This window comes from Schistocerca cancellata, chromosome 6 (assembly GCF_023864275.1).
Source record: "Schistocerca cancellata isolate TAMUIC-IGC-003103 chromosome 6, iqSchCanc2.1, whole genome shotgun sequence".
NCBI classification, from domain to species: domain Eukaryota; kingdom Metazoa; phylum Arthropoda; class Insecta; order Orthoptera; family Acrididae; genus Schistocerca; species Schistocerca cancellata.
Genome location: NC_064631.1, coordinates 532,003,057 through 532,030,938, shown reverse-complemented (window position 1 = coordinate 532,030,938; position 27,882 = coordinate 532,003,057). Strand labels below are relative to the sequence as shown.

The 27,882-nt window shown below is 39.4% G+C and overlaps 1 protein-coding gene across 1 annotated transcript in view; it reads right to left on the bottom strand.

Annotated features, from left to right (window-relative positions):
* Positions 1 to 27,882, bottom strand: part of LOC126088572 (aromatic-L-amino-acid decarboxylase-like) — a 188,174-nt gene that overhangs the window by 57,165 nt on the left and 103,127 nt on the right. Inside the window, exons 7-8 of the mRNA XM_049906760.1 lie at positions 22,180 to 22,328; positions 17,613 to 17,724 (exon numbers count right to left, since the gene is read on the bottom strand). Coding sequence (XP_049762717.1) covers positions 17,613 to 17,724; positions 22,180 to 22,328 — 261 coding nt within the window. The remainder of the gene's footprint in view (positions 1 to 17,612; positions 17,725 to 22,179; positions 22,329 to 27,882) is intronic.

Sequence of the window (27,882 nt, the reverse complement as noted above, 5' to 3'; positions counted from 1 at the left end):
CTTGGAGGCAGGCACCTGGTTTGATGGCTATGGATGTGAGAGGGAGGAGTTGTGGGTGCCTGGGCTAAGCATGTGATGTATGGGAGTCTGTGAGGAGTTGCATATGTTGAAGATGACATGGAGAGGTGAAATGATAGCACAGATGGAGGGGAAGCTGTTGGGTGGAGGGCTTGAGGAGAGTCAACGGAGACTGAGGCCAGGATGGTTCCAGGAATGAACGATGTGTTCCTAGGATAACTCTCTGATGCATAAATAAAAAAAGCTGTTGGTGGAGGGAAGGATCCAAATGGCGCAGGTCATGAAGCAGCAACTGAAATCGAATATGTTGGTCTCAGGTGCATGTTGTATCACCGGGTGGTCTATTTCATTCTTGGCCACAGTTTGGCAGTGGCCATTCAATCTAGTGTACAGTTGGTTGGTTGTCATACTGACATAAAAAGCTGTGAAGTGACTGAAGAAACATTGGTATGTGATGTGACATGGCTTCTTTCACACGTGGCCCAGCCTCTGATGAGGTAGGCTAAGCCTGTGACAGGACTGGAGTATTAGGTGCTGGGTGGGTCGACTGGACATGTCTTGCATCTGGGTCTTCCTCAGGGATATGATCCCTGTGATGTGGAGTTTGGAGTGAGAGTAATGTAGGCAAGGACTAGGATGTTGAGTAGGTTGGGTAGGTGATGGAATGGGTGGGATGACTCTTGGGTAGGACAGCATAGGATGTTTCCCTCTGTACAAACTATAAATTTTCTTCCCATTCCCTTCACTTATTGGAGTGTGGGAAGAATGACTGTTGAAATGCTCCTGTGGGATCTGCGGGCTAATTAGTCTAATTTTGTCTTTGCAGTCCCTATGAGAGTAATATGTGTGGGGCCGAAGCACATGCCTAAAGTCTACACTTAATAATGATCCTTGAGACACTGTAAGTAAGCTTTTGTAGGATAGTTGCCAGCTATTCTCAGGAGTCTGTCAATTCATATTTTTCAGCACCTCTGTAATGCATTCCCATGAGCCAAGCAAACCTGTGACCCTTCAAGCTGTCCTTCTTTGTATAAGTTCAATATCTTCTGTTAGACCAATCTAGTAAAGGTCACACAAACTTGAGCAGAGTTCTACTGAAACAATGTTTTAGATTCCCTTCTATGCTTCTAAGGAGTATACATGCCTATAACCATGCACAAATTAAAATAAGATAACAGTAAATAATGAGGTGTGCTGGAGAGTCATGCAAGCTGGTTCGGAGATATTATTGCTAAGAGCCAACAACTACAGTAAAATTTAACGAGTTACTATCTCTTAATCAAGGAGGGCCTTTACTTGTGGTGGAGTCTCTGGACAGGCCAGACTATGAATGGCTTACAGCCTTTGAACAGCATCACCCGGTGGCATGGGAAAACCCACTTCAGTGGCACATTTGGCAGTAAAGTGGTGCAAAAATGGATGGGGATGGAATGGTAATAAACCCCCCTGGTACTCTTGGTGCACACTGCACTTCACTGCATTATTTACACCACATTGCAGTAGTCCAGGGGGAACAAACCCAGTGTCCAGCATCAGACTTTGTACAACCACAGTCAATGGAAGCACCTCAAGGGAATGTGACTTGGGAAAGTGGCATGGAAAATGCAGTAGCACATCTCTTGTTAAACAAACCATGACAAAACACTGTCACTACACATGGGATAAGAATCCTGTTGATTGTGCATACTCCAGTGAAGTGTGGCACATGACGATATGAGCCATGTGATGTTGCAAGGTATAAGCTGCCGAGAGCATGGCCGGGAGATGTTGCCTCATTGAAATGGAAGAAGAGACCGCTCAAGTGATGATTTGAGCCACATGGGGTCCAGGAAGCATGGACGTCTAGCTCTACAGCTGGTGGAAGTAACCAGCAAGGGTGTTCGGAGGATGTGTGGTGCCTTGGTTGGCAGGCACTTTGCTGATTGCTGGTTTTTGGTCTGCAAAGCCTGTCATCTACTGCCACAAGTGGAGGCAATGGAAGGAGTTGTCACACTATGATCAGACACATGAGTGTTTCATAAGCAGTCTCTTTTGCAGATCAGTTGAATTTTAACTGTATTAACCAATGAAACGAAATCTGTCACCTGCTTTACCAACTGTTCAGCCCATATGAACATTCCATTTCATATTCTACCAAGTTGTTACACTCAGGAATCTGTATGAATCACCTATTTCAAATTGCTACTCACTGCTTTTATGTGCAAATAGGTGTACAATTTTGTATTTATGAACATTTAAAGCAAGTTGCCAATTTTTGTACCATTTTGAAATCTTATCAGATATGATCAGATATATGGGGAGCTGCATCAAACCAGTCTCAGGACTGAAGGCCACAACAACAACAACATCAGATATGACTGGACATTTATGTAGCTTTGTTCAGATAGTATTTTTCTGTAGACGAGAGTATCATCTGCAAAAATTCTAATAATACTATTTATGTACAAAGTGAACAGAAAAGGAACCGAAACAGTTCACTAGGTAATATCTGAAGTTATATCTGAACCTATTGATGGCTCTCCATCTGAGATAACACGCTGTATCATACTTGGAAACACTTTCAACCCTGTCGCAAATTTTGTTTGATATGATCTTACTTTTGTTATAACCATTGTGGTTGTACAGAATTAAATGCTTTTTGATAGTCAAGAAATACTTCAACCACCTGACTGACTTGAACCATGGCTTTTAGGATGTCAAGTGTGTTTCACATGACTGATGCTTCAGAGGTCCATGCTGGTTGACATGGAGGAGGTCATTCTTTTCATGATATCTCAATATGTTTGAGCTCAGAATATGTTCTCAGATTCTATAACAATTGGATGTCAATGAAATTGGATGATGTTTATGTGGAACACTTTTTCTACCTTTCTCGTAAACGGGTGTAACCTGTGCTCTCTTTGAACCACTGATACAGTATCTTCTCTGAGGGATCTACAGTATATTATGATTAAAAATGGTGCTAACTCTGTTGCAAATTACGCATACAATATGACAGAGACTCCACCTGGTCTTGGATACATCTTTAATTGTAACAGTTTCAGCTGTTTCTCAATATCACTGGAAATAATATCTCTATTACTAATGTTTGCAGTAGTGTGAGAATCAAACTAGGGTCATATTCGTGAAACAGCGATCAGAATTTCTGCTTTTGCATCATTGCCCTCAATTTTGGTTCCTGTGTTATCCTTGAGTATCTGGACTAACTTTGTCGTTACTTGTAGGCTTGCCAACAAGTGAAATGTGTCACACTGGCTGTGTTTTAGTTTCAGTGGTAGACAGCACTTTGAACTTGTTGGTAAGGGATGTGGATGTAATACCCTGCACCCTCCCAGGTCCCTACCTCACCTGTGTCAGACCCTCCAACCTACCACAGACTCACCATTCAAAGTAGTAATAGTTCATGTATTTCATGGAGAGGACAGTACTCTGGGTACCTTTAATATATCTGGTACTGACTTTCAGTAGTTCCCCCAACACAACCATTCACAGCGGCTTCCAACTGCTAGACAGCAGTCAGGGAAATTTACGATTGCTTAGAAGAAGCAACTTATTCAACCAATGTCTGAGAACAAATTCACAGTCTGGGTGCATCTTCATGGAGAAAAGTTATTCTGAACATTAAAAATAACTAAATTAATCTTTCTGATTCTCTTTTGTTTCAGGATCTGTTGCACTACAAGAATTGGAAGTTCCCTTTAAGCACTGAAGCTACAATGCCTAAAAACTATATTCTGGTCATTTACCCATAGATAACTCATATAATGCTGAATGACATTGTGCTTTACCTCTCTGACTTTATTGATACAGCAGAGATCAATAGAGTTGAAGAAGTAAAATGATCCAAGGTGAATATAATCAGTTAAATTATACACACTTTTCATGCATATTTCATAACTGATATTTCTGGACCAATTAAATTTAGGTAGGAAAATTCTTAATAGCTTCTATTTTTATTTTATTTTTTATTAACATTCTTCAAATGAACAGTGACTGTATACCAAACCAAATGAATCCAAATTCTCATATGGATTACAAGACTAAATAAGTTTGGGAAGATCATGGTAGAAATGAAATTATATCGTAGAACAGCCCCAAAGGCCAATTTCACAAAGGAGGAGGCAACAGTGATGAATTTTTGATTGAGTAAGAGACAGACATAATTTTCATTTTTGTAACAATAATATCATGCCAGCTGATTTTGCAACATCTGTCTTATACTGTAACATAACACCATGTCCACAGTAAAATTGTTTGTGTGCCTATCAGTATCTGTACTAAAACATCACTATATTTTTAATGGTCTTCATTTCTCATTTTCCTGCCACCCTCTGGAAAAAGATTACTTCATGAAGTCCATGTGCAGCTTATATAAGATTCCATGGCATCCATGTACTTTCCTATGACATCTGAAATGGAAAAGTCCATTAACAGTCATCCATTAACAGTCATCCAATCAACAGTCATCCACACTGAATGAAGGAAGACAGTGTTGAACAGAGAGCTATTCATTGTGAGAATTAATTGAGAACATCAGGACATACTAGGTTAATAGCCAAATGAAGAAAAAATTGCTTTCACTAAACTTAAAAAAAGCCTTGCAACTCTTGTAATTCTGCCAGAGATATTGGTGGCCGACACCTTACTATCAACCTATCAACAAGGTGCACTACATCTGTGTCCAGTGGGGTTGCTGTCAACTGAGAATAGCACAGCATCTCAGGCTGGCAGGTAATTTGAGCCTGCCATCCAGCCAATTTATAGCCATGTAGGCACCTATCCACTTTCACTTCTGCCCACAAATGAATACATTCATTTCCATGGGCAACAGAAGTGTTGATGACAACTGTGCACTACAGCAGTTATTTGCTGGATGGTTCATGTTACAACCTGGAATATGAGAACTGGGAATTGCATCTAATATATTAACTTCTGATTTGGGATACTATGAGACTTTTCACTTTGCCTATGAGTAGTTTCCATCACAATACTTTAAGTTGTGCTATTCACAATTGTTTTCATTTCTAGCCCTATAAAGGTTCACAGGATTAGAAACTCCTATGAACTATACATCATTTATTGTGTGTTTCAACAAATTCAATGAACTGTTTTAAATGACCTTTGTGATAGAGCTGGGTGTATAAAAAAGTAACATATGAAGTGCTTTTTTTATTGCACTTAAAACAAAAAGTAATACAGCATGAAGCATTTAGTGCATCGGAAGAACTCAATAACAGTAAGAACCAAAGTAAATCGAATGAAAATGAAAATGTTTGTGTGAATATTTGCAAACAATGTTCCAAAAAGACAATAATATGTGTGTACTACAAAAGCACATTACATTATTGATGTGGTAAACTAGACCCTTCACTAGAGAATAATGTACATTACTTTCAAGTGTGGAAGAGTGAATTATGCAGACTCAACAATCTGATTAGTGCTCACCAGTCTTACAAGTGAAAAACAGTTCTAAGGATTATAGTGTTTACAGTGACAAAACCATTTTATCACAATTTATAGGTGAAGCCACTTAATCGGTGTACGACAGACGTTCAAATAAGTGGTGCTAAGGTGAATAACAGCTCTGAAGATAATCAGTATGATCAACACGCAGCTACTCTCCAACACCATCACCCACAATCTCAAAGCTCCAAGGAAGAAAAATCAAGAAGAAAACTGATGGTTATTGCCGACAACCATGGGCATAGAATTGCCTCTCACATACTAAATGAGGCTTCTACAATGATTGCTGCTATGGGATTCATCAAACCAGGTGCAGGTTTAACTGAATTGAGGAAGCATGCAAATTTGGCAGAAGTTGGTAAGTTATCTACAAATTATTACATTTGCTGATTGGAGGATCAAACAATAGCCTTAAAAACGAAACATCAAATGCCTGGTAGGAACTAAAGGAATGTTTGAGTCACTTAACTCATACTAATGTTGTTGTTCTCAACATCCTGCATCGTCATGATTTACCACAATGGTCAGGTGTGAATCATGAAGTAAGTGCAGCTGATGAGCAATATGAATCAATTGCTAAATACCTCAAAAACATTACTATATTGAATGTAAAAAAATATTGGCCACCGATTTCACATGACTGCTAAATACCTCAAAAAGATTACTATAGTGAATGTAAACAATATTGGCCACCGATTTCACATGACTCATGGACAGCACCAATATGACCTGGGAAAATGACTTGCAGTGAATAAAGTGCTGAGTGAAATAGGAAAATAAGCCTCAAGAGATAATCACTTGGTCAATATCATTAGACGAACATCAGCAATCTGTTTCTAAGGCGTTTTTAGGCTAAATGTTAAGACTGGTCATAATCCAAGGTGTAATAATTTACCAAACAGTCTGAGTTTATGGTGAGATGCTAAGCTATCAAAGTGAAGTTACAAATCAAGAACTACCAGTAGGAGTAAACTTTGTGTGTTCCATCAAAACATCAATGATCTCAGAAACAAACTGGAACTTCTAAATCTCAACTCTATTGACACTGAATTTGTAAACCATGCACAAGTAATAGGTCTTATAGAACACAAGTGACAAGTGGAACTGAAATGCCTCAAATTGATGGATACTCATTAGCAGCCAGCTAGTAGATCCATAAAGGGGAAACGAGGGACTGCAGTCTATATTAAAACTAATGTAAAGTATAAATCCCTAGACATAAGTACTTACAGTGTAGATTCTCATTTTGAAGCCTGTGGGACTGAAATTACTACAAATAATAAGTCAGTTATAATTTTGGCAGTTTACAGGGCCCCTGAAAGGAAAATATGTATCTTTATAAACCATATGGAACAACTTCTGAAACAAATACATTCAAAACACAAGGATTTAATTATCATGGGTGACTTTAGTATTAACTTCTTAACTACAAATTACAGCAGATGAGAACTAGAACACCTGATGGAATCATTGAACCTACTTTCAATAGTTAACATTCCCACTAGAGTTACTAGTGCTTGTAAGAGCCCAATTGGTAATATATTCCTGGACAGATACAGAAGTAGCAGTATTATTGTAAGTCAAACTCTCAGTGGTCTGTCAGATCTTGATGGTCAACTGCTTACAGTAAATGATGTCAAACTCTATTGTAAACCTAAATACTCCTTTAAAACTGTCAGTCCTGTCAGTAATAATAACTTAGAAACCTTTAACCTTCTCTTAACAGCAGATTGACTTGACTCCTGTATTTATGGAGAGGAATATTTATGAAAAATTTGATCTGTTCTCTAATGAGTTTGTGTCATTATTCGAAGCTCTATTCCCAAAAATAATCTTGAGAAACAATGCTCAGGCTGCAAAACCAAAACCCTGGATTACTAAATGGATCAAAATTTCCTGTAGAACAAAAAGAAATTTATATGAGTCCCTAGGGTTATCTAATGATCCCATCCCATCAAAAAGAAGGACTATAGATTGTACTGTAATATTTTAAAAAGAGTAATAAAAATTCCAAAACTATGTAAATAACATCTGAAGTTGATAAGTCAAACAACAAATCAAAAACCATCTGGCAAGTTATAAAAAGGGAGAGTGGTAAAAAAGCAGAGTACATGACTGATATAGAATTAATTCAGAATGGAAATGTTGTAAAAAAATATTGAGGGAGTTGCTAATATGTTCAATAAACATTTTTTAACAGCTGCAGAAAAAATTGGCTGTGAAGGCTCAGTGGATGATGCGATAGTCCTTCTGCATAAAGCCAACAATGCCAGAGTTGGCCAGATGCAGATAACCCCCATAATAATTAGAGAGATAAATAAGACAATCAGAGAGATGAAGTCAAAAAACTCTTGGTTGGTTGATAATATTTCAGCTAAGATACTCAAGCACTGTCATGGCTATATAAATACAGTCTTGTGTCACATTTTTAATGAATCCCTAAAACAAGGTATTGTCCTACTTAGATTAAAATATGCCTGTGTGAAACCACTTTTCAAGAATTGATGATGCTATTTTCTCTTTCACCAATCAAATTCTTGAATCTCTTAACAGAAAATTGGCCTATCCAAAGCTTTTGACTGCGTCAACCACGAAATTCTGCTAAATAAAGCTGACTACTATGTGTTAAGTGGAATAATGGGAACATAGATTAAATCCTACCTTACAGATAGGAAACAAAGGGTAATAATTACTGACAGAAGTGGAATTTCCTGGGTGTGTAGATAGACTGCAAGCTAAATTGGTCCAACCATATCCTAGATCTAGAAAAAAAGGCTACATTCTGCAACATTCGCCTCATGCATAACTGCATCAACTACACATAAGGTGGCCGTAAGAGCTGCTTATTTCAGGTATTTCCATGCGCTTTTGGCTTATGGAATCATCTTTTGGGGCAACTAGCCCTTCGCAAAAAAGGTTTTTATTGCTCAGAAGAGAGCTATACATATCATGAGAGGTGTGCAACCAAGGCACTCATGCAGGAATCTGTTTGGGAAACTACAGGTATTTGCAATGAAATCTCAGTACATATACTCCCTTGTATGTTTCATGAATGAAAGCCACTCTCTCTTCAAAATCAATAGTGAATATCAAGGTCACAACACAAGGTCAAAAGAGAACTTTCATTGTAACCAGTCGAACTATACTCTTGTACAGAAAGGAGTAAATTATACAGGCATCAAAATTTACAATGCTTTACCCAGTGTCATCAAAAGTCTTGCACCTGAAACACAAGAGTTCAAAGAGCAAACTGAAGGAATACCTGATACACAAGTCATTCTATTCAATTAGTGATTTTTTTAGTACATAGGAGCAAGTTTTTATTATACAACTGAGTTAGCCATGCAATGTATGCATAAATGAAACTATTTGTTTTTGTAATGTTATATTGTTACTCAAGTACTTTGATATTGTTAATCCGAATGTGTACATATAAGTGCTAATTCTGATGTATGTAATATGTTTTTATTTCTTCTAGTGTCCCATGTCGTTACAATGAGTTTTGTCATGAATTAACCAAATTGTGTGCTGCTGTATTGTTAACATTTTAAAAATACTGACTTGTTCCATATCCTTGAAACTCCATTGCTATCAGGACCAATAGAACTCGCAATAACATAAAATGAAATAATAAAATAGGTTTTGTAAGTTCTGGAATTAGGTTCATTGTATCACAAGACGAATTCACTTTGGAAAACCTCTTCATCTCTCCTTCCTGAGTTAGGAACTAACAGTTCCAAAAACTAGGAATAATTTTTTCTGCTTTTAAATTAATGTATAAACAGTACTTGGAATTCAGGCTCCTAGAAGATAAGTACTGGCCAGCCATTCTATTCCCTTAAAATTCTAATTAGGACTGCTAGCTATGGGGTAAGCCAATAAATGAGGCACCTCAAGCTGTAAAATTGTAAGAGAGACAGAGATATTTAATTGAACTGAATATTTTTGCATTCTAAATTCTGATTTTGTGTATTATAAAACATCCTTTTAAACCATTTAATTACTATCCACAGTGCCTTAGAGATAGATACTGATGTGCTATAAAAAGATGTACTTTCTGTAGATAGGAAAATTAAGATATCTCCCTTGGTTAACAAAACAGGCCATGGAAGTGAGTCAAGTCAACTAAGCAAGTTATGCAATACTGCATGTCAATGTGCTGAGAGCTGCTGTGCTGCCAGGTCTAGAAACACTGAAGTACCAACACAGCAGGAAGAAGGAGCAACAGTGGCACGAATGGAATGAGTACCTCATATCCAAGCTGTAGTTCTGTTATGACTTCAGTGCTCTAGCAAAATGAGCATGGTTCAGGGCCTTACAAATATTCTTAATTTTCAGTTAGAATATATGTCAGTCTGCTGGCAACCAAAGTCTGCTAAAAATGGTCTGCAGTCATTGTGTCCATACCTACATGTTCCATGGATCTATGGATTTAGATGCTGCTAGTGACAGCATTGTGTTCACGTAGAGTGCAATTCTATGCACTCGGAACTCTGCAAGTGGTGGGCTTGCAGTGGCATCTAGTTTACTCCCAGTTCTGCAGGTAAACTATCTGCTGCCTGCACCATTTGTGTGTCTCAGCTGATGGTAGCTGCCTCTTCCATGCATGGTCTACATGGAGATCATACATGCCCCATCCACCTACTTCTGAGGCTGCTAGTTGCCACCGGGTAGTGTGGATGATGTGGTGTGCAGGGTCTGCGAGGTCAGTGGCCTTGCAATGTTGCTGGTGCTGATGCCTCTGCTTCCCTCACTGCTACTGGCCTGTAGCAATGAGCCATGTCCTGGTGAGCACCTACTTCAATGGCTGTGTACTACTGACACACTGCAAGCTGTGGCTGTCCTGAGCAATATCACAGTCAATTATGTATACCGTATTTACTCGAATCTAAGCCGCACTTTTTTTCCAGTTTTTGTAATCCAAAAAACCGCCTGCGGCTTAGAATCGAGTGCAAAGCAAGCGGAAGTTCTGAAAAATGTTGGTAGGTGCCGCCACAACTAACTTCTGCCGTCGAATATATGTAGCGCTACACAGACATGCTTCGTAGGCACAAAGATAAATAATGGCGCCAAAACCTCTGCGTCAGTAAATAAATAAAAAAAAAAAAAAAGGGTGGAAGACGAGCTTTTTTTTTTTCTCTGCCCCGAGTTTCGACCACTGCATTTTCATACATTATCCAACGAAGTAAATACAAATTCTGTATTGTTCATCTTCGAATGTATTAGAATTTCAATGTACTACGAAAATCCGACTGGCAAGACTGTTTGGGATGTTTTTCAATATGGCCAACTCTACGTTCTGAATTTTTTCCTACCTGTGAGAAGAGATGGTTGCTAAAAGTAACCTGATGAAATGTGAATCACAAGCAATATTCTCTTCACCATTCACCATAACAATAATATGAATATAAACATTTTGCCATGTGTTCTTCTGTGTTTGTTGCTATCTCATTTAAATCCTGTCTGCCTAATAAACTACGAAACTAGAGTGAGACAACAGCAAACGCGGAAGAATACACTTATCGTGTCTGTTTATATTCGTATTATTCTTAGCCTAATAGTGATACAGTCAGAAATGAACCACGGCAACTGACTAGATTTTTAAATCTAAGATGACTCTAATTTCTGTGCAGAATTTGATGTACTAAAGAAGCGGCCGCAAAGATTTTCAAACGGAGAAAAATTTTCGCCTAACTCTCGTTCAGAACATGTTCTATCATACGCAGCCTATTATTTGGTTCTTGTTGATCATTCTCAAAGAAAGCAGCAGTGTAAGTAACAACAAATAGCAGTCTCTTGACATTGCTTCGCTAATGAGACGATTCGCCTCTTTTTAGTTGTAAGCGGCGGTAGCACGCACAAAAGTAAGCCATGCCGCGAACGGCGACAGGCCGTAAACACGCACTATCAGAATGCGACAAACAATGCATGACACAGTACAGTTTTGCATTTTCAGCTTAGAGTGACGTAAACAACTATAACAGAGAAAACGGCACTTATCAGATCAAACAAAATAAGCAATCGATTCAAACCAGACGAAGCACATGAAAAAGGAAGGGTACCCGTATAAATACGGACGGAGCGCCTGACGCATAGCAATGGCTACCTGGTAAAGCTTACGACTCGAACCAAACTACTGTAGCTGTATCGTCATTCATTCGACCTAAATTGTGTCTCATATTACAATGGACCAACTTTGTTTCGATTTGGAGGTGCGGCCTAAAACTTTTATCTCCCCTTGAATTTCGATCTCAAATTTCAGGTGCGGCTTAGATTCGGGAAATCTTTTTTTCCTTTGTTTCGAGTCTCATTTTTCAGGTGCGGCTTAGATTCGAGTGCGGCTTAGATTCGGGTAAATACGGTACTGTTGGTTTGTCACTATTGGTTCATTGAAATCTCATCAGGCTTCTAGCAGGCTCCCACTCATCACACAACTGCTCACTCTTGCCCTGGGATGCTGGTTTCCCAATATCCTGACCTCAACCTGCCATCACCACCACCCACCTTGACGGCCAGCCAAACCAGTTAGCTGCAGCCCTGGCTCACTCTATTGGCTATTGTGGATTTCAGAGCTGGTTTCTGGTATCTGGGAGATTATGACTTTGTTCAGCATGGAGATGATGAGTTGGTCTTTCCAAAAACCTTCTAAATGGGATGTGATAAGAGTCTACTATGCTGGCTTCACTGCCATATTCACAGATGTTTTCTAACACCTGATAGTAATAAACTTTTGAAATGGTTGGGTGCTCACATGATCAGGGGGCCAACATCACTCATGCTTGAAGGAGGCAAGGAGTGGGCCCTGTGGGACAAAGGTGATGTTTTTAAGAGTATGACCATATCAAGCTGGGGATGAGTGACAATTATGTTTGGTTTGTGGGGCGCTCAACTGCACAATAATCAGCGCCCGCCCAAAGTCCCAATTTGTTTTTACTCAGTCCAGTCTACCCACAGTCACGAATGATGATGATGATGATGATGATGAAATGATGAGGACAACACAAACACCCAGTCCCCGTGCAGAGAAATCCCCAACCCGGCTGGGAATTGAACCTGGGAACCTGTGATCCAGAGGCAGCAATGTTAGCCACTAGACTATGAGCTGCAGACTGGGAATGAGTGATCCTTCATCATCAGGAAAGATATACAGCCAACATGGATATCTTGAAACAGCTTACAAGTGTTTTCATGCGTATGAGGGTGGAAATCTGCTTAATCTTATATTTTTCTAGGTGAATGGTGCAGTTTACTGAGAATGCAAATGATCAATAGGAAAATCCATTTTATATCCGAGCTTGGTGCCATCTGCTAGCCTGAACTGTTATTCTTTTGAGTTGGCCTTTGTGAGATGTAACTGAGGGCAATAAATTTTATTTGTTCTGCAGAAACTTGAAGGGTGCAGTTTTTTTGTTATTAGTTGTTTATTGACTTTGAACTGTTATCTTGTTTTGTACTTGTAGATATAATCAGTGCAAATAATTAGGTAACAGCTAGAGTCATTAAATGCCAACTGAAGGTGGTGTAGTGACTGTTTGTGCTGCTATTTTTTTCAGTATTGTGTTCACATCTGGAATCTTTCCAGAAAGTAGATTCTTACAAGACTTTTATTTGGACATAGGAGTAGTGACAATTTTAACCCTTATTTAGAACGATTTAATAGTTTGGTAATGTAGATCATTAATCCAGGTCTTCCAGTAAATCTAAGGAGCAATATGCCACATAGTCTGTCTCACATGCTGCGCATCACAAAGAGGGGAGTGCATGAATTCTGGCCCCGGCTATAACTAGAACTTTGCATTAGTATTCTGAAGGTTGTTATCAACCTATTATACTTTCTCAGGGTGGTTTTCTTGGAGATGGTATGCTCAATGATTCACAGCTTTAAATGTATATACTATGGTGAATTAATAGCTGAGCTAAGTCTGAATAGGAAAATATCTTCCATGAACTGATGCAGTTTTTGTATATACTAGGATGAATTGACAGCTGGGATATGTCTGAATAGGAGCAAAATACCTTCCATGAGCTGATGCAATTTTCACTCTGCAACAGATCTCACAAAAATTACAGGAATATGAAATGTTATTAAATACAGCATCTATTGTCTATAAATAAGATTTTCATAAAGTAATCCACTATAACCTGTGGAATAAATTAGAGAGTGAATAAGAAAGCATCTCATAGGTCTCACAGAAACAATGCAATTTTAATATGACAGTGATAAGCTCATAGGGAAATTAAATATATAATAGTGTGTTGGACAAGAAACATGCCTATAATCTATTTTGTTCAGTGTATATTGAAGTTAATCAAGAAATGGAAAAGGCTAGGGTCTAAAGACACATAGAAACTTTGGCAACTGTAAGTCAACACTTTTCTCTTTACCGATAAGAGGCCAGTTCAGTCTCATCTTTTTTTACTCCTTTTTGCCCTGGCAAGAGCTAGTCTTATGGGTAGCTTTCATGAGTCGATATGGCAATGAAATGTGGCCATCATGGGATCTTGATACAGCATGGACTTCTGAAGCATCAGTCATGTGAAGCCCACATGACATTCTTAAAGCCATGGTTCAAACAGTTGGAAACTGTCAGCAACTGTCAACCAGATTCATATAGCTGTTGGTCCACCCCCTTGGCTGAGTGGCCAGCACATCTGACTGCCATGTAGTGGGTCTGGGTCCAATTCCTGGCTGGGTCAGGATTTTGTCCCCACATGGATTGGGTGTTGTGCTGTTCTCATCATCACTGATAACAAGTTATCTAATGTGACGTCAAATGAGAAGACTTCTAACTTGTCAGCTGAACTTCCCCAAGTGGGGACTCCTGGCCATCAACACCAATGATCATTTCATATAGCCACTGTTAATTTTGTCAATGGTGTAGAAGCAGGATGGTCTCCTACAACTGCAAGTGTATCAGAGAACTTACCAGTTTTCCTATAGCCTGTGTGGTCTACAGAGAACCCTAATCCAACTTCAACTAGTCACCTCATGATGACTGGTTAGCTGTTTGCAAACTCTGGGACTGGTTCATGGATAGAGTTATATGCGGCTAATGGATAAATGACTGATTCCATACTTCCAAAGAATAGGTCTGGGCATTCAATACTACTGGTAATGAAAGAGCCAGTTGGCCTTATCTCTCCCGCTGCTAGAGCAGTGGTCTTTCCTTAGTCAAAGTCCAAGAAGCCATAGAAGAACAAGAAGAGGCTGCTACTTGCAAGCAGATTGAATATTAGGTTTGCAATAGTCCCTATTCCGGTAAATGGTGTCATGTAAGGAGAACAAATTGAATGAGCATTTTGGGTGTGAGAAGGTAGAGAAGTCTTTTTCAAGAGCAATAGAAAGCAACATGTGCAGTCATTTGTGGATCACGGTTCATGTTATCATCAACTATGTCTGTTATAGTAAACTGATGCTATTCATGATTCTTTATAGAGAGTGATGAAAATGATGAAGACTGCTCATTTGTGGGGTCTCAGCATAGATGTTAGTTTTTTCAGAGTAGACAAAACTGCAAAATCCCTAGAACAAAACCCCAACTTGTCTATCAAAGAAATTAGTCACCTGCGTATCACATTAGGAACTCAGTTAACTCTTTAATGAGAAAGTAGGAAAACTTTGGATATTGCATTGATCATGTACCAGAAAGATAAATCACTTGCTGAAGAAAGTACAAACATTAAGTCTAGTGAGATCCAAAATGAATCTGACTGCAAATGCTTCTTTTGGCAACCAAATTCAGACACAATAGTTGGTAGTAAGTGGCAACTTTAAATTATGATTATATAACTGGTAGAAGAGACAAACAGTCTATGAGGCAGTGCTGTACACACTGTCATACAGTTTCCCTGAGCAAGTTTGACAGCCCACATTCAAATGAATGGGTCAGATTTACTAACTATAAACAGTTCCAATATTTTTGATAGTGTCATTACAGGTAGAGAATTAGCAAACATGATGTGTACACAGGGATGATAATCATAGAGAGCAAACAGATTGCCAAGAAAGCTAGGAAAATGTTTTTCTCTGGTAGAGCTCATAGACACTCACAAATAACCTACTTAAAAGATTAAATGAGAACACATAGTTCATATCAGACAAGTACAGGCTTTGGTTAAAGCTCAAAGTCATCATAAACTGCACTCCACATAAACACAAATCAAGCAAAGAAATAAATGACTGTGAAGACCAACCTGGCCTTAATGCTACCATTTGGAGACTGTTGCAAAAATGGAGGTTACTACATTCGCACAACAAACGAGATTGCAACAAGCTGACAGGATAAATCTAATTGCATCCCTAAGAAGGGGTATCCATGACATCTACTATAATTTTTATAGTAAGGTCCGGAGAGATGTTGGAGTGTTCTGGGAAAGTGTGAGGCACCCTTAAAGGAAACCCTACATGAGACAATCACACAACATATTCTTGTGTCTTGCTCCATCGTTAAAAGTGCTTACCAAGTAGGTTTGACAGTACACACCAAACATGTCAGTAGAGCTCACATAGAAGTGTAACAGGGATCTTCATGGAATTTAAATGGGTATCTTTGGAAGAAGGGTGACACCGCTCTTTTGACACCTGGTTAGATAGACTGAGAGGATCAGTGTTCAAGGAAGACTGCGTGACAACTCTGCTGCTTTCACTGTTTATCTTTTATAATGATCATGGAAATAAAATAAGGTATAGAGACATATAGACAGTAATTACTCTGTTGCATCTTTCTTGAATGTAATCAGACAGGAAATTGCTAATGATATTACTTATTGCTGCTCATTCTCATTTACATCACACATAGTAGCAACCTAACAAAGCTGTTGACCACTGTACTTTTTCTTGATACTTTACACAGATGAGTCAAAAAATTAAGATCACCTGATCAATAGCATGCTGGTCCACCTTTCGAATACACTACAGCATCAAATGTGTGCAGCATGGATTCAAAATATCCTTGAAAGGTTTCCAGAGGTACCTGTATGTGGCACCAGATGCACACACACACGTCATGTGATCCTGTAACTTATGGACTAGTGATTTGTGGCTGTTGACCCAGTGTCCAACAGCATCACAGATGTGTTCAATTGGTTTCAGGTCAGGCAAATTTGGGTGGGCAAGACATCAACATGGCATCACTATCACACTTCTCAACCACTGCAGCATGATTGGGGTCTTTTGACATGGACAGTTATCATGCCAGAAGATTGCACTTCCATTGGGGAATACACCAATCATGAAGGGATGCAGGTGGCTCACAATAATGTTCACATAGTCCATAATTGCTGCGGTGCCTTTGATTACTATCACAGTTCCTACAGAAGTCCACATGAATGTACCCTGTAGCATAAAACTGTCTCCACCAGTCTGCACCTGATGAGCAGTGCATGTCTTGAGTAGCCATTTGTCTGGATGATGGCTTATCTGGATACGACTATTGACCTGGTGTAACAAGAAACTTAATTCATCTGTCAAGACAACAAGGCACCATTCATCACAGTCAGATCTCAATGCCCCATTCCCACTGCAATCATACGATATGAGTGGTCATTTGCTGTGAAGTCCGACATTAAACAATGTACACTGTGAGCTCTGAAGCACTTGTGCCTGCACCAACATCATTCTGCCACAGAAAATTCCCTACCCTGCTTTGCAGAGTTGGGCAAGCCTCCAACCTACGCATCCCATGATGAGACCTGCTTGTTAACATCTTGTGGTCTACTCCTGATTTCACCATCCTTCATTCACTGTCTGTAGATGTTCACAACAGTGGGGTGTGACCAGCTGATCAACTTCATCATTTCCAAGATGTTCATCCTGGGTGCTGGGTGACAACAATATGCTCCCTTTCAAAGTTATTTATGACAGTAGAATTCCCCACTTGCAGCCCATATCATCACTAGGATGACTGCCTATTTTCTTTGCTCTGCTTATCAACTTTTCTTATGGCATCACTTACTTGCAGTGCTAACAGGTGGTATTCAATCTTGTGGTAGGCAACAGTCAAACGTTTGGCTCACCAGCGGATTCACAAGTGAAATTGCTTGATGACTGGTTATTAAACGACTATACACAAAAAGTGCGAAAATATAAAAACTTCATGTTATGGAAGATAAAAGTAAGGCATCCACTATACCTGCATATGCAGCATCTATGTGAAGCCATATGCCTTCTTCATTGCATATGGGTCCAAGTTCATCAGCTGGGTCAAAGGCACAAGTTCCTGTTGTTCCAAAGGTTGCTACAACCTGCAAATACAGACAATAAATCAGCAAAGATGTCTGGTAAACTTGAAGTGTAGCAGCTGAAAATAACCTTTTTGTGTAAGATAAACTTGTTAACATAGGGAAATACATATTTGTTTGTGCAAATTACAACTTGAAAAGTTTCAACCTATGAAATTCAAACTTCCTCAACATATTCCTCTCTTCTCCTCAACAAAGGAACAAGTAGCCCCAAAAGTTTAATAACCCTGCTGTGCAAGCAAATGGAAGATATGGATGTGTTGATATGTGTAATGTTGCCCATGTCTGGTGAGGGTGTCTGTGGTGGGATGACTGCTAATATCACTGGCAACTCACATGAATTTCTGCAGTGGGCAGATATAAGGCTGGTCTCTTCCTCAGTCACTGTTATACAACTTGCATCTACCCATGAGATCTGACCACCGTGAAAATTTACCAGAACTGTGTGCACAGTGTTTCCATTTGTAAATGTTTTGTTTCCAACACCACCAGGTTTAATGGAACTTTGTTTAATCTCATACTTGCTAAATGTGTGCTTAGTGGCTACATACTGGTAGTATTCAAACTCAAACAGGAACTGTCTCTTATTAATTTCTATTTTAGTTCATATGTTCACCAAGTACTATTACTGTTTGGTTTGGCTCTCTCAGCCATTGTCAGTTTTTGTGGCTGGAGTCACTACTTCTCAGTCAAGTAGCTCCTGAATTAGGCTCACAAGGGCTGAGTGCACCGTGCTTGCTAACAGTACTTGGCAGACGCGGACAGTCACCCAGCCAAGTGCTAGACAATCCTGACAGCAATTAACTTAGGTGATCTGACAGAACTGGTGTTAACAATGCTGCAAGCCATTGCCATTATATAGCACATTCAAAGGAAACACAATTTAAGTCACAATTACTCATTACTGCAATCAACTCTCAAGATTACACTAATTAATGTGCTGATAATCCAATGGCTTTGGGTAGACATGTAAAGAAGATGACAACTTGTCAAGTACATTTTTTTAAAATAAAAACAACAATCAAGAATTACAAGATATATTAATTCATTAGATAAATATAAACTCCGTTATCAGCACAAAATTTTATCACTGATTTTAGCAAAAGCTAGTGGTTCTTTATAGAGGCTGCTCTAGTGCTGCAACCAACTCCAGTTGTGGCACATTGGTCAACAACCTCCCTCAATGGTGAGTCCACTATTACAACTACATCGCAGCTCTCTCCACTTTAGGGCAACAGCGAGTGGCCAACTGGTATTCCCTTCTTGTGAACAGAGGGACATGTCCAAGGACATCAGTTTGACTTCATCAATGGTTGACTCACCAGAGCTGCCACATCCTTGAAGGACACCTCCATCCCAGAATTCTATGGGGCTGCACAATACTCTATGGATCCAGCACCATTGACACCAACAGCCTTGGACTCTTTGCAGGAGCCTTCCAGCATGACACTGCCCAACTCCCAGTCACTTCTGATGCATTGTCCTTCCATGAATTGGCCAGGCAGGTTTCAGCCCTACATGTTGGTTTAAGGGTTGAGGGATCAGGAACCCACTGGATGTGCAAGTGAAAGGTATGGATGTACTGATATATGTGCTTTGGAGAGAGCACTGCCAATATCACTGGCCACTCACATACATTTCTGTGGCGGACAAATATAAGGTCCCCTCTTCTTCAGGTGCTGTTATCTGACTTGCCTCTACCCGTGAGATACAAACACCATGAACAGTTTCCAGGGCCTGCTTAAACTGTGTGTATAGTGTTTAACATGTGAATGTGTAGTTTACACAACTACCAGGCTCAATGGAGCTTTGTTTACTCTCATAATTACTTAGCACATGCATAGTGGCTAAGTGGTGCTTGAACTTTATTAAAACTCAATCAGAAACATTAACTTTGATTTTGGTTTATATGAATGTTTGCCGAGACTATTACAGTTTGTTTTGGAGTAATAGACAATTTTAATAAGCTGATACAGAAGTTTAATTGTGATCAAAACTGTTGTTGGCCCCTATAGTGATGCTTAAAAGAGAGAGAGAGAGAGAGAGAGAGAGAGAGAGAGAGAGAGAGAGAGAAGAGCTAGGTAGTATGACTTTTTGACTTGTAGTGTGTCTTTTTTTTACCTCCTGAATGTACGCACTAGCCACATTATATGTAGCATGGTTTATTAGCCCCTTGACTGACTATTCCTTTGATACAGCTTATGTATTGGGAAAAAGAGAAAAAAGTTTTGTGCAAAATAGATAACTACAAATGTAGCAGTAGCCTCTTAACTGATATTGACTATCCAATGCCAATATCACAGAAAATTCATGTATTAATGAACTCATTGCTAATAATAAAAAAATCTGAAAAATTTGTATTTTGCACAGCTATGTAAAATAAGGGAAAGGCATCCACTCACCTACAGCAGATTGCTGCGCGGAGAACAGAAACATATAATAGAAAACAGCACAACACACACTCCCATGGCCAAGGAAAGGAAAGTTTGGGTGTCTGTGTGGTTATGTGTGTGTGTGTGTGTGTGTGTGTGTGTGTGTGTGTGTGTGTGTGTGTGTGTCCTTCTGCTAGATAAAGAGTTAGTGTTAGCTAGTGTGAATACTATTTTCTGTTACATATTTCACTGTTCCACACATCAATCTGCTATAGGTGAGCGGTTGCCTTTCCCTTATTTTATGTTCTGCTCCAGCCAAGAATTTTTGTTATTGTTCTATAATTTGCACAACTACTATACAAGACACAAAAATATTTTCCTGGAACCTTGGGTGATTAAATCTTCTGTAAAAATGTTCAACAATTTCCTATAACACAAAGCCAGAAATTGGGGATCTCTACAAATTCAAAAGAACAAAAGAATATTAAATACTACTACTACTACTACTACTACTACTATTAAACATTATATGATTATCTAAATTCTTAGGCAATGGAGTTCCATATTAGCCACTGGTACATGACAAACAGGAATGTTCATTGTAAACAGGCCTCCTTTCTCATGACACATCTGTTGTTCTATGATAAAAAATGTGATCATATAAATACCAGCAGAAGACAAACAGCAGTCATTTAACATGAGGAAGGAAGCAGCTGGCCTTTTTATTTATACAAATAGCAGCTTTGCTGTTTTTTTTAAGTACATCAAATTTAGTTTGTTCAATAACAAATACTGTAGAGCAATGTAGTGATAGCATGTTTTTAACACTTTGGAGACCAGCCACTTAGAAGAATATTGGGCCTAGGAAATCAGCCATTTGCACTGTTATTTAAAGTTTTAGCACTACAAATGCAACTGATGTATTTTCAAGAGTAATATATACTAATAAGGCCAAGAATCAAGATTTACTTTTCATATTTAATTTACTTCTTTGATAGGTAACCAATTTTAAATTAATTTTCACAGATAGTAGTATAATAATCCTCCCAAGAAAAGAGTGTGAAGTGAGTTCAAATGGTTCAGATGTCTCTGAGCACTAAGGGACTTAACATCTGAGGTCATCAGTCCCCTAGAACGTAGAACTACTTAAGCCTAACTAACCTAAGGACATCACACACATCCATGCCTGAGGCAGGATTCGAACCTGCGACCATAGTGGTCGAGGGGTCTCAGACTGAAGCACCTAGAACTGCTCGGCCACACCGGCCAGTGTGAAGTGAGTCACTGAGCAATTTCTTCCTCTTGAGTTTCCTAAATTTCTTTCTGACTTAAGAAGCATGACATATTTGTAGCAGAATTACAACAAACTGTGAAATCTAACAAGTACAGACATGAAATTACCTCAGTGCAATCATTCTAGCTCAATCATTCATGACAGCAACTGTTTGCTAATGTGTTTGTTTAAATAATTCTAGAAATTGACAACATAAGGCAGCACCAGTTGAGATCCAGGTCACAAGATGTCCATATGTTGTTCTCATATGAAACAGGTTGGTTCTCAAGTGACAGGTGGCTTGCGCATCATGGAAATCATGACCATATCTACGCTGCAGTGTGGTCTTTTTAACACAAAGTTGTGGCGTGAGATACACTCAGGCTTGATCTCCAAAGTGTTAATGCAGCTTACAGGCTCAGTTCCTTTTATATAAGCACTACCCTTTGTTAATGTATAGCTTTACTTGTTCAGTTTGATCCTGATGAGATATTTGAAACATGATGAATGGTTGAAAGAGTATAGTTATTGCATTGATCTGATTTCATGTCTAATCTTAATCTTAAGATTTCCAGGTGTGGTAGTACTTCCTATTTGTGATGTAATTTGCATATTACTATTTGATGTGTATAGTACCCAAATGACAAAATCATGCTAGAGCTCAAATTTCATACCTTTCCGTCCCTTCCCTCCCTCAAATACTCGAGGAGACTTAAGCATTCACACAAGTGAGTGGCCCCTTTTGTTGGTTAAAAGTTCTTATTTTTAATTATTTTGTTACTCACACTTAACCCAAATTTTCAGAATACTCACATATATTGGGATGAGACCATTAGCACGATCTTCACGTATTTGTTTCAAAAGTGTGTTTCCTCGCATTCGGCATTTGTTGTCTGATGGAAGTAACTTCATTGGAACAGCTGCCAAGAGGCCAGCTTTTTCCACTGATGAATTACTCTGATCTGCAATACACATTGAAACATAGATTTATCCAATCAAGTGTGAATTTCCCTTAGAAATACTTATATGTCCTCATTTAGGATAATTTCCAGAAAATGTTGTAAATTTAGTGGTTTTTAACATAATTTTCATTAAATGCATCTGTTAGTGGCAATATATCTATACAATGAAAACTCTGTCACATGAAATGCTAAACAGAATTGGTAGATTCTTTTTATATAAAGGAAGTTTTTGTATGTAATACATATTATATGTTAAAAATGCACAGGAAAAATACTTATTTCCTAATTGACCATTTTATTTTCCTGTCTACAATTATATTTACAATTTCTTTTTCTTGTGAGATATGTGTAATACTCTGCCAAAGTGTAAGATCACAGACCAAAATGAGTACCCAATATAGCCAAACAGCACTCTGGAAACTGCCACATTATCAGTTAAAGAACAAAGTAACTAGTAGACCTAACTGTGTACAAACCTCCGAGAGGGTACTGTCAAACAGGGTAGTTTTGGACACCAGGAGGATTTTGGACAGTATGATTCTTTTTTTCTCTTTCCTGCTGCATAGCTATGAATGATCACTAAATTTCACTTCCATTTGCAAAATTATTTTAAGTGTGAGACTGTATTTTCCATGCACCATGACTTTCATTTTGGGTCAAATATTTACCTAGGTAAATATCTGATGGATAGTCTCCTGTTGAAAGTTCACACAGTATTATCAAGTGGAAACTCTTGCACTGCTGTGACCAGTATGGGTAGAATGTGTACATGTAGGATAGGTAGGATGTATGCACGCTGAGTGCAGATGCAGGAAGAGCTGGCCATAGTTTGCAAACAGCTGAATGTGCTTTTGGCTATGGTCAGTCACCTTCAGGTTGCTGTCTTGGAGTGCAACTGAGGTGGAGAATCTGGTGCATCCCATGGGCTCTGCAGCTGAGGCACCTCCTTGTGTACCAAAAGTGATGGATCCACCCTCACAGCAGGGTGAGCTGTAGGTGTAACTCGTTCCTGATGCTCAAGGTGGAGGGCCAATGTAGTGACTAACTGCCTGGCCTCACCCATTCACCCTGTGAATGGACATGTGGCTGCTGCTTCAGCAGGGTCTGAGCAGGCACATGGGGAAATGGGTCTACTAGCTGTCAGGAGGTCCAACGTCAGGCATTTTATGAAGCCTCTTAGACAGATAGTGTTAAGGGCTGGAAAGAAAGCCAATGTGCTGGAGCTCTCATCTGAGATGTGGAGGTTGCCTTGCTTGCAGATATCGAGCATGCTGGGTGCAATCATCTGCAAGTTGGATTTACATTGGCATCGATGACTTCTGTTGCTTGGGTCCTGAGGCTACCCTCAGTTCATACAGGTGGCTGGCAGAGGTGGTGAAGGCTGCTGGCCTTGTGTGTGAGGTACAAGCAGAGCTTGAAATTTACATCATTGTTCCCTGAATTGATCTGAGTCCTCTGGTTTGGAGCCAAATGAAGGGTCTCAACCAAAGGCTTCATCAACTCTGTGACAGTCTTGACTGCAGATTTCTAGACCTGATATATTGAATGGGAATTTGTACGATTCCCCTGGATAGGTCATGAGTACACTATATAAAAAAAGCAGCTACTTGGGTAGTAGAGTACTTGTGGTGTGTACATGTGGGCTTTTAGGCTAGGCAGTGCTTTGAAATCCTCTGATGAACACTCACCAGTCATTACACAGGAAGGGAAGTCAGACTATGTTCAGAGTACAGACAGATCAACTGTCAAAATTTTATCAGTAACTTGTTGAGGTATTTGTAACAAAGTTTCTGAATTTACTGCCATCCAGAGAAGTTCTTGTTCTGAAATTATTGTTGGAGCCGAGACTTGGCTGAAAACAAAAGTGGTAAGCTCTGAGATTCTTAGCAAGTTATGGAACACATATCATAAAGACAGATCAGACACCACAGAAGGGGCAGCTTTCATTGCAGCTGACAACAAAATTGTCTCTACTGAGGTTGAAGCTGAGCATGACAGTGAAATTATCTGGTTGCGTGTAACAGGTGCAGGTGAAAACAAGTTAATTGCTGGATGTTTTTAAGGGCCACCTTATTCTGCTGTGATAGTTCTAGAATCATTCAAAGAAAATTTATTGTCAGTAGTGCTTAAATACCAAGATCATAACCACATGGGGTAGCTGTTACTTTATCCTAAGGCACTGATTTCTCTGGCCTACTATAGGCAACAAACCGATATGCATTTTTACCAGTATACCTCTTCCAAGGAACTCTAGTAGAATTGAATCCTTGACAGCTAAAACGCCCTAGTTTATTACTGACACACAATTTAACTTTTTCCATATTACCTTGTCCCTCAAAAAACTTCTTATTAGCACTGTTATCCAATGGTAGTCCTCAACCCTAACATTTATATGATATATATATATACATCTTCACCTTGTTAATAATAACATTTTGATACTTGTTACTGAAAAATACAATTTCATCCTTAATATTATAATGCCTAAATGCAGGCAATTGGACAGCATATAAATCAAACTTGCCCTCAACGTTAACAGTTTTAATAGGGTAGCTGCGTGGTTTGAGGCGCCTTGTCATGACCCACGTGGTTCCCCCTGTTGGAGGTTCGAGTCCTCCCTCGGGCATGGGTGTGTGTGTTGTTGTTAGTTTAAGTTAGGTTAAATAGTGTGTAAGCTTAGGGACCAATGACCTCTGCAGTCAGGTCCCACAAGACCTTACCACAAATTTCCAAATTTTTTTCCCATATCACATGTCAGTAGTTGGAGGTGAGCAAGTGCAGACTGGAATGTCTATGGATTCATTGCAGATGGTATAGACAGATAGTTGTGTGAATGCATTTTCTGAAAACTGTCTTGAGCTGCTAGTTTGGCAGCCTACACACAATGGAAATATCTCAGATGTTGTAGCTACAAATAGGCCGGACCTTATCAATAATGTCAGTATAAAAAATTGGATCAGTGATCGTTTTGTCCCTACAGCAACAGCGGTTACGAAAGTTGGTAAATCAGCGAAGAAGACTAGGAGAGTGCTTCCGCTAGAAATAGCAGATAAAAGAGAATTGACATTACTGAGTTCCAGTAAGATGGATGTAGACGAATTGTGGGCAAAGTTTAAGCACATTGTAAATCATGGTTTTGAAGTTATGTGCCTAGTAAGTGGATTAAGGATAGAAAAGAACCACTATGATTTAGTAACAAAATCCAGAAAATTCCGAGAAAGCAGAGGTAGTTGCACTCTCAGTTCAAAAGAGACCAGAAAATTGATGACAAGCAAAGGTTAGTAGAGATTTGTGCATCTGTGAAAAGATCTATGTGTGAAGCACACAACAACTATCATCACACCTTAGCAAAAGATCTGGCAGAGAACCCAAGAAAATTCTGGTTTGGGTCTAAGACTTCTATCCAGTTGCTTGTTGATGAGTCTGGTGTGGCAGTTGAAGATAGCAAAAAGAAAGATGAAATCTTAAATTTGACGTTCAAGAAATCATTCACGCAGGACACTCATACAAACATGCCATCATTTGACCATTGATATATCCCCATATGAACAACATAGTAATAAGCATTGCTTGCACAGAGAAACAACTGAAAGGGTGTGGATGGAATCCCAGCTCGGTCTTACAATGAGTATTCTATGGCACTGGCCCCTTAGCTAGACTGCATTTAGCATGAATCTCTCACTCAATACAAAGACCCAGGTAACTGGAAAAAGGCACAGATGACTCCTGAATATAAGATGGTTAAAAGAACGGACTTGCAAAATTACAGACCAATATCTCTAACTTTGCTTTGTTGCAGAATCCTTGAACATATTCTCAGGTTGAATATAATAAATGTTCTTGAGACTGAAAAGCTTAAAGCTTATGTCCACGAATCAGCAGGGCTTTAGAAAGCATCACTTGTATGAAACTCAGCTTGCCCTTTTCTCACATGATATACTGCCAACTATGGCTGAAGGGCAACAGGCAGATTCCATATCTCTAGATTTACAGAATTCATTTGACACAGTGCCCCATTGCAGGCTGTTGATGAAGGCATGAGCATATAGAATAGCTTCACAGATATGAGAGGGCTTGAATACTTTTTAAGTTACAGAACCAAGAATGTTGCCCTCGTCGACAAGTGTTCATCAGAGACAACGTTATTGTCAGTGAAGTGTGATAGGACCGCTCTTCTTCTCTAGATACACTGAAGTGCCAAAGAAACTGGTATAGGCATGCATATTCAAATACAGAGATATGTAAACGGCACTGGGGTCGTCAGCGCCTTTATAAGACAGCAAGTGTGTGGTGCAGTTGTTAGTTCAGCTACTGCTGCTACAATGGCAGGTTATCTGGCTTTAAGTGAGTTTGAACATAGTGTTACAGTCAGCACATGAGTGATGGGACACAGCATCTCTGAGGTAGCAATGAATGGGGATTTTCCAGTATGACCATTTCACAAGTGTACCATGAATACCAGGAATCTGGTAAAACACCATATCCTCGACAGCTGGAAAAAGATCCTGCAAGAATGAGACCAACGTCAACTGATGAGAATCACTCAATGTGACAGAAGTGCAACCCTTCTGCAAATTTCAGCAGATTTCTATGCTGGGCCTTCAACAAGTGACAGTGTACGAACCATTCAACAAAACATAATTGATATGGGCTTTTGTAGCCAAAGGCCCACTCGTGTACCCTTGATGACTGCATGACACAGAGCTTTATACCTCACTTGGGCTTGTCAACCTGATATTGGACTGTTGATGACTGGAAACATGTTGCCTGGTTGTATGAGTCTCATTTCAAATCGTATCAAGTAGATAGACGTTTATGGGTATGGAGACAACCCCTTGAATCAATGGAGCCCACATGTCAGCAGGGGACTGTTCAAGCTGGCGGAGGCTCTGTAATGGTGTGGGGTATGTGAAGTTAGAGTGATAATGGGACCCCTGATATGTCTAGATATGACTCTGACAGGTGACTCATATGTAAGCATCCTGTCTGCTCACTTGCGTTCATTCATGTTCATTCTGCATTCTGATGGACTTGGGCAATTCCAGCAGGACAATGTGACACCCCACACGTACAGAATTGTTACAGAGTGGCTCCAGGTACACTTTTATGAGTTTAAACACTTCCACTGGCCACCAAACTCCCCAGACATGAACATTGTTAAGCATATCTGCGATGCCTTGCAATGTGCTGTGCAGAAGAGATCTCCACCCTCTCGTATTCTTATGGATTTATGGACAGCGCTGCAGGATTCATGGTGTCAATTCCCTGCAGCACTACTTCAGACATTAATTGAGTCCATGCCATGCTGTGCTGTGGCACTTCTGCAAGCTTGAGTGGGCCCTACACAGTATTAGAGAGTTGTATCAGTTCCTTTGGCTCTTCAGTGTACAAAAATGGTTTGGCTTTGCAGCTAACATTTGTGGAGTCATAGTGCCTGGCTCTTTCACAGCCACCATCACCTACCATCAATATGTGAGGTCTGAAGATGGTCTAAGGCAGACCAAAACTGGTAAACTCATATAAAAAACATTTATTGGGGTTGTGACTGTTCATG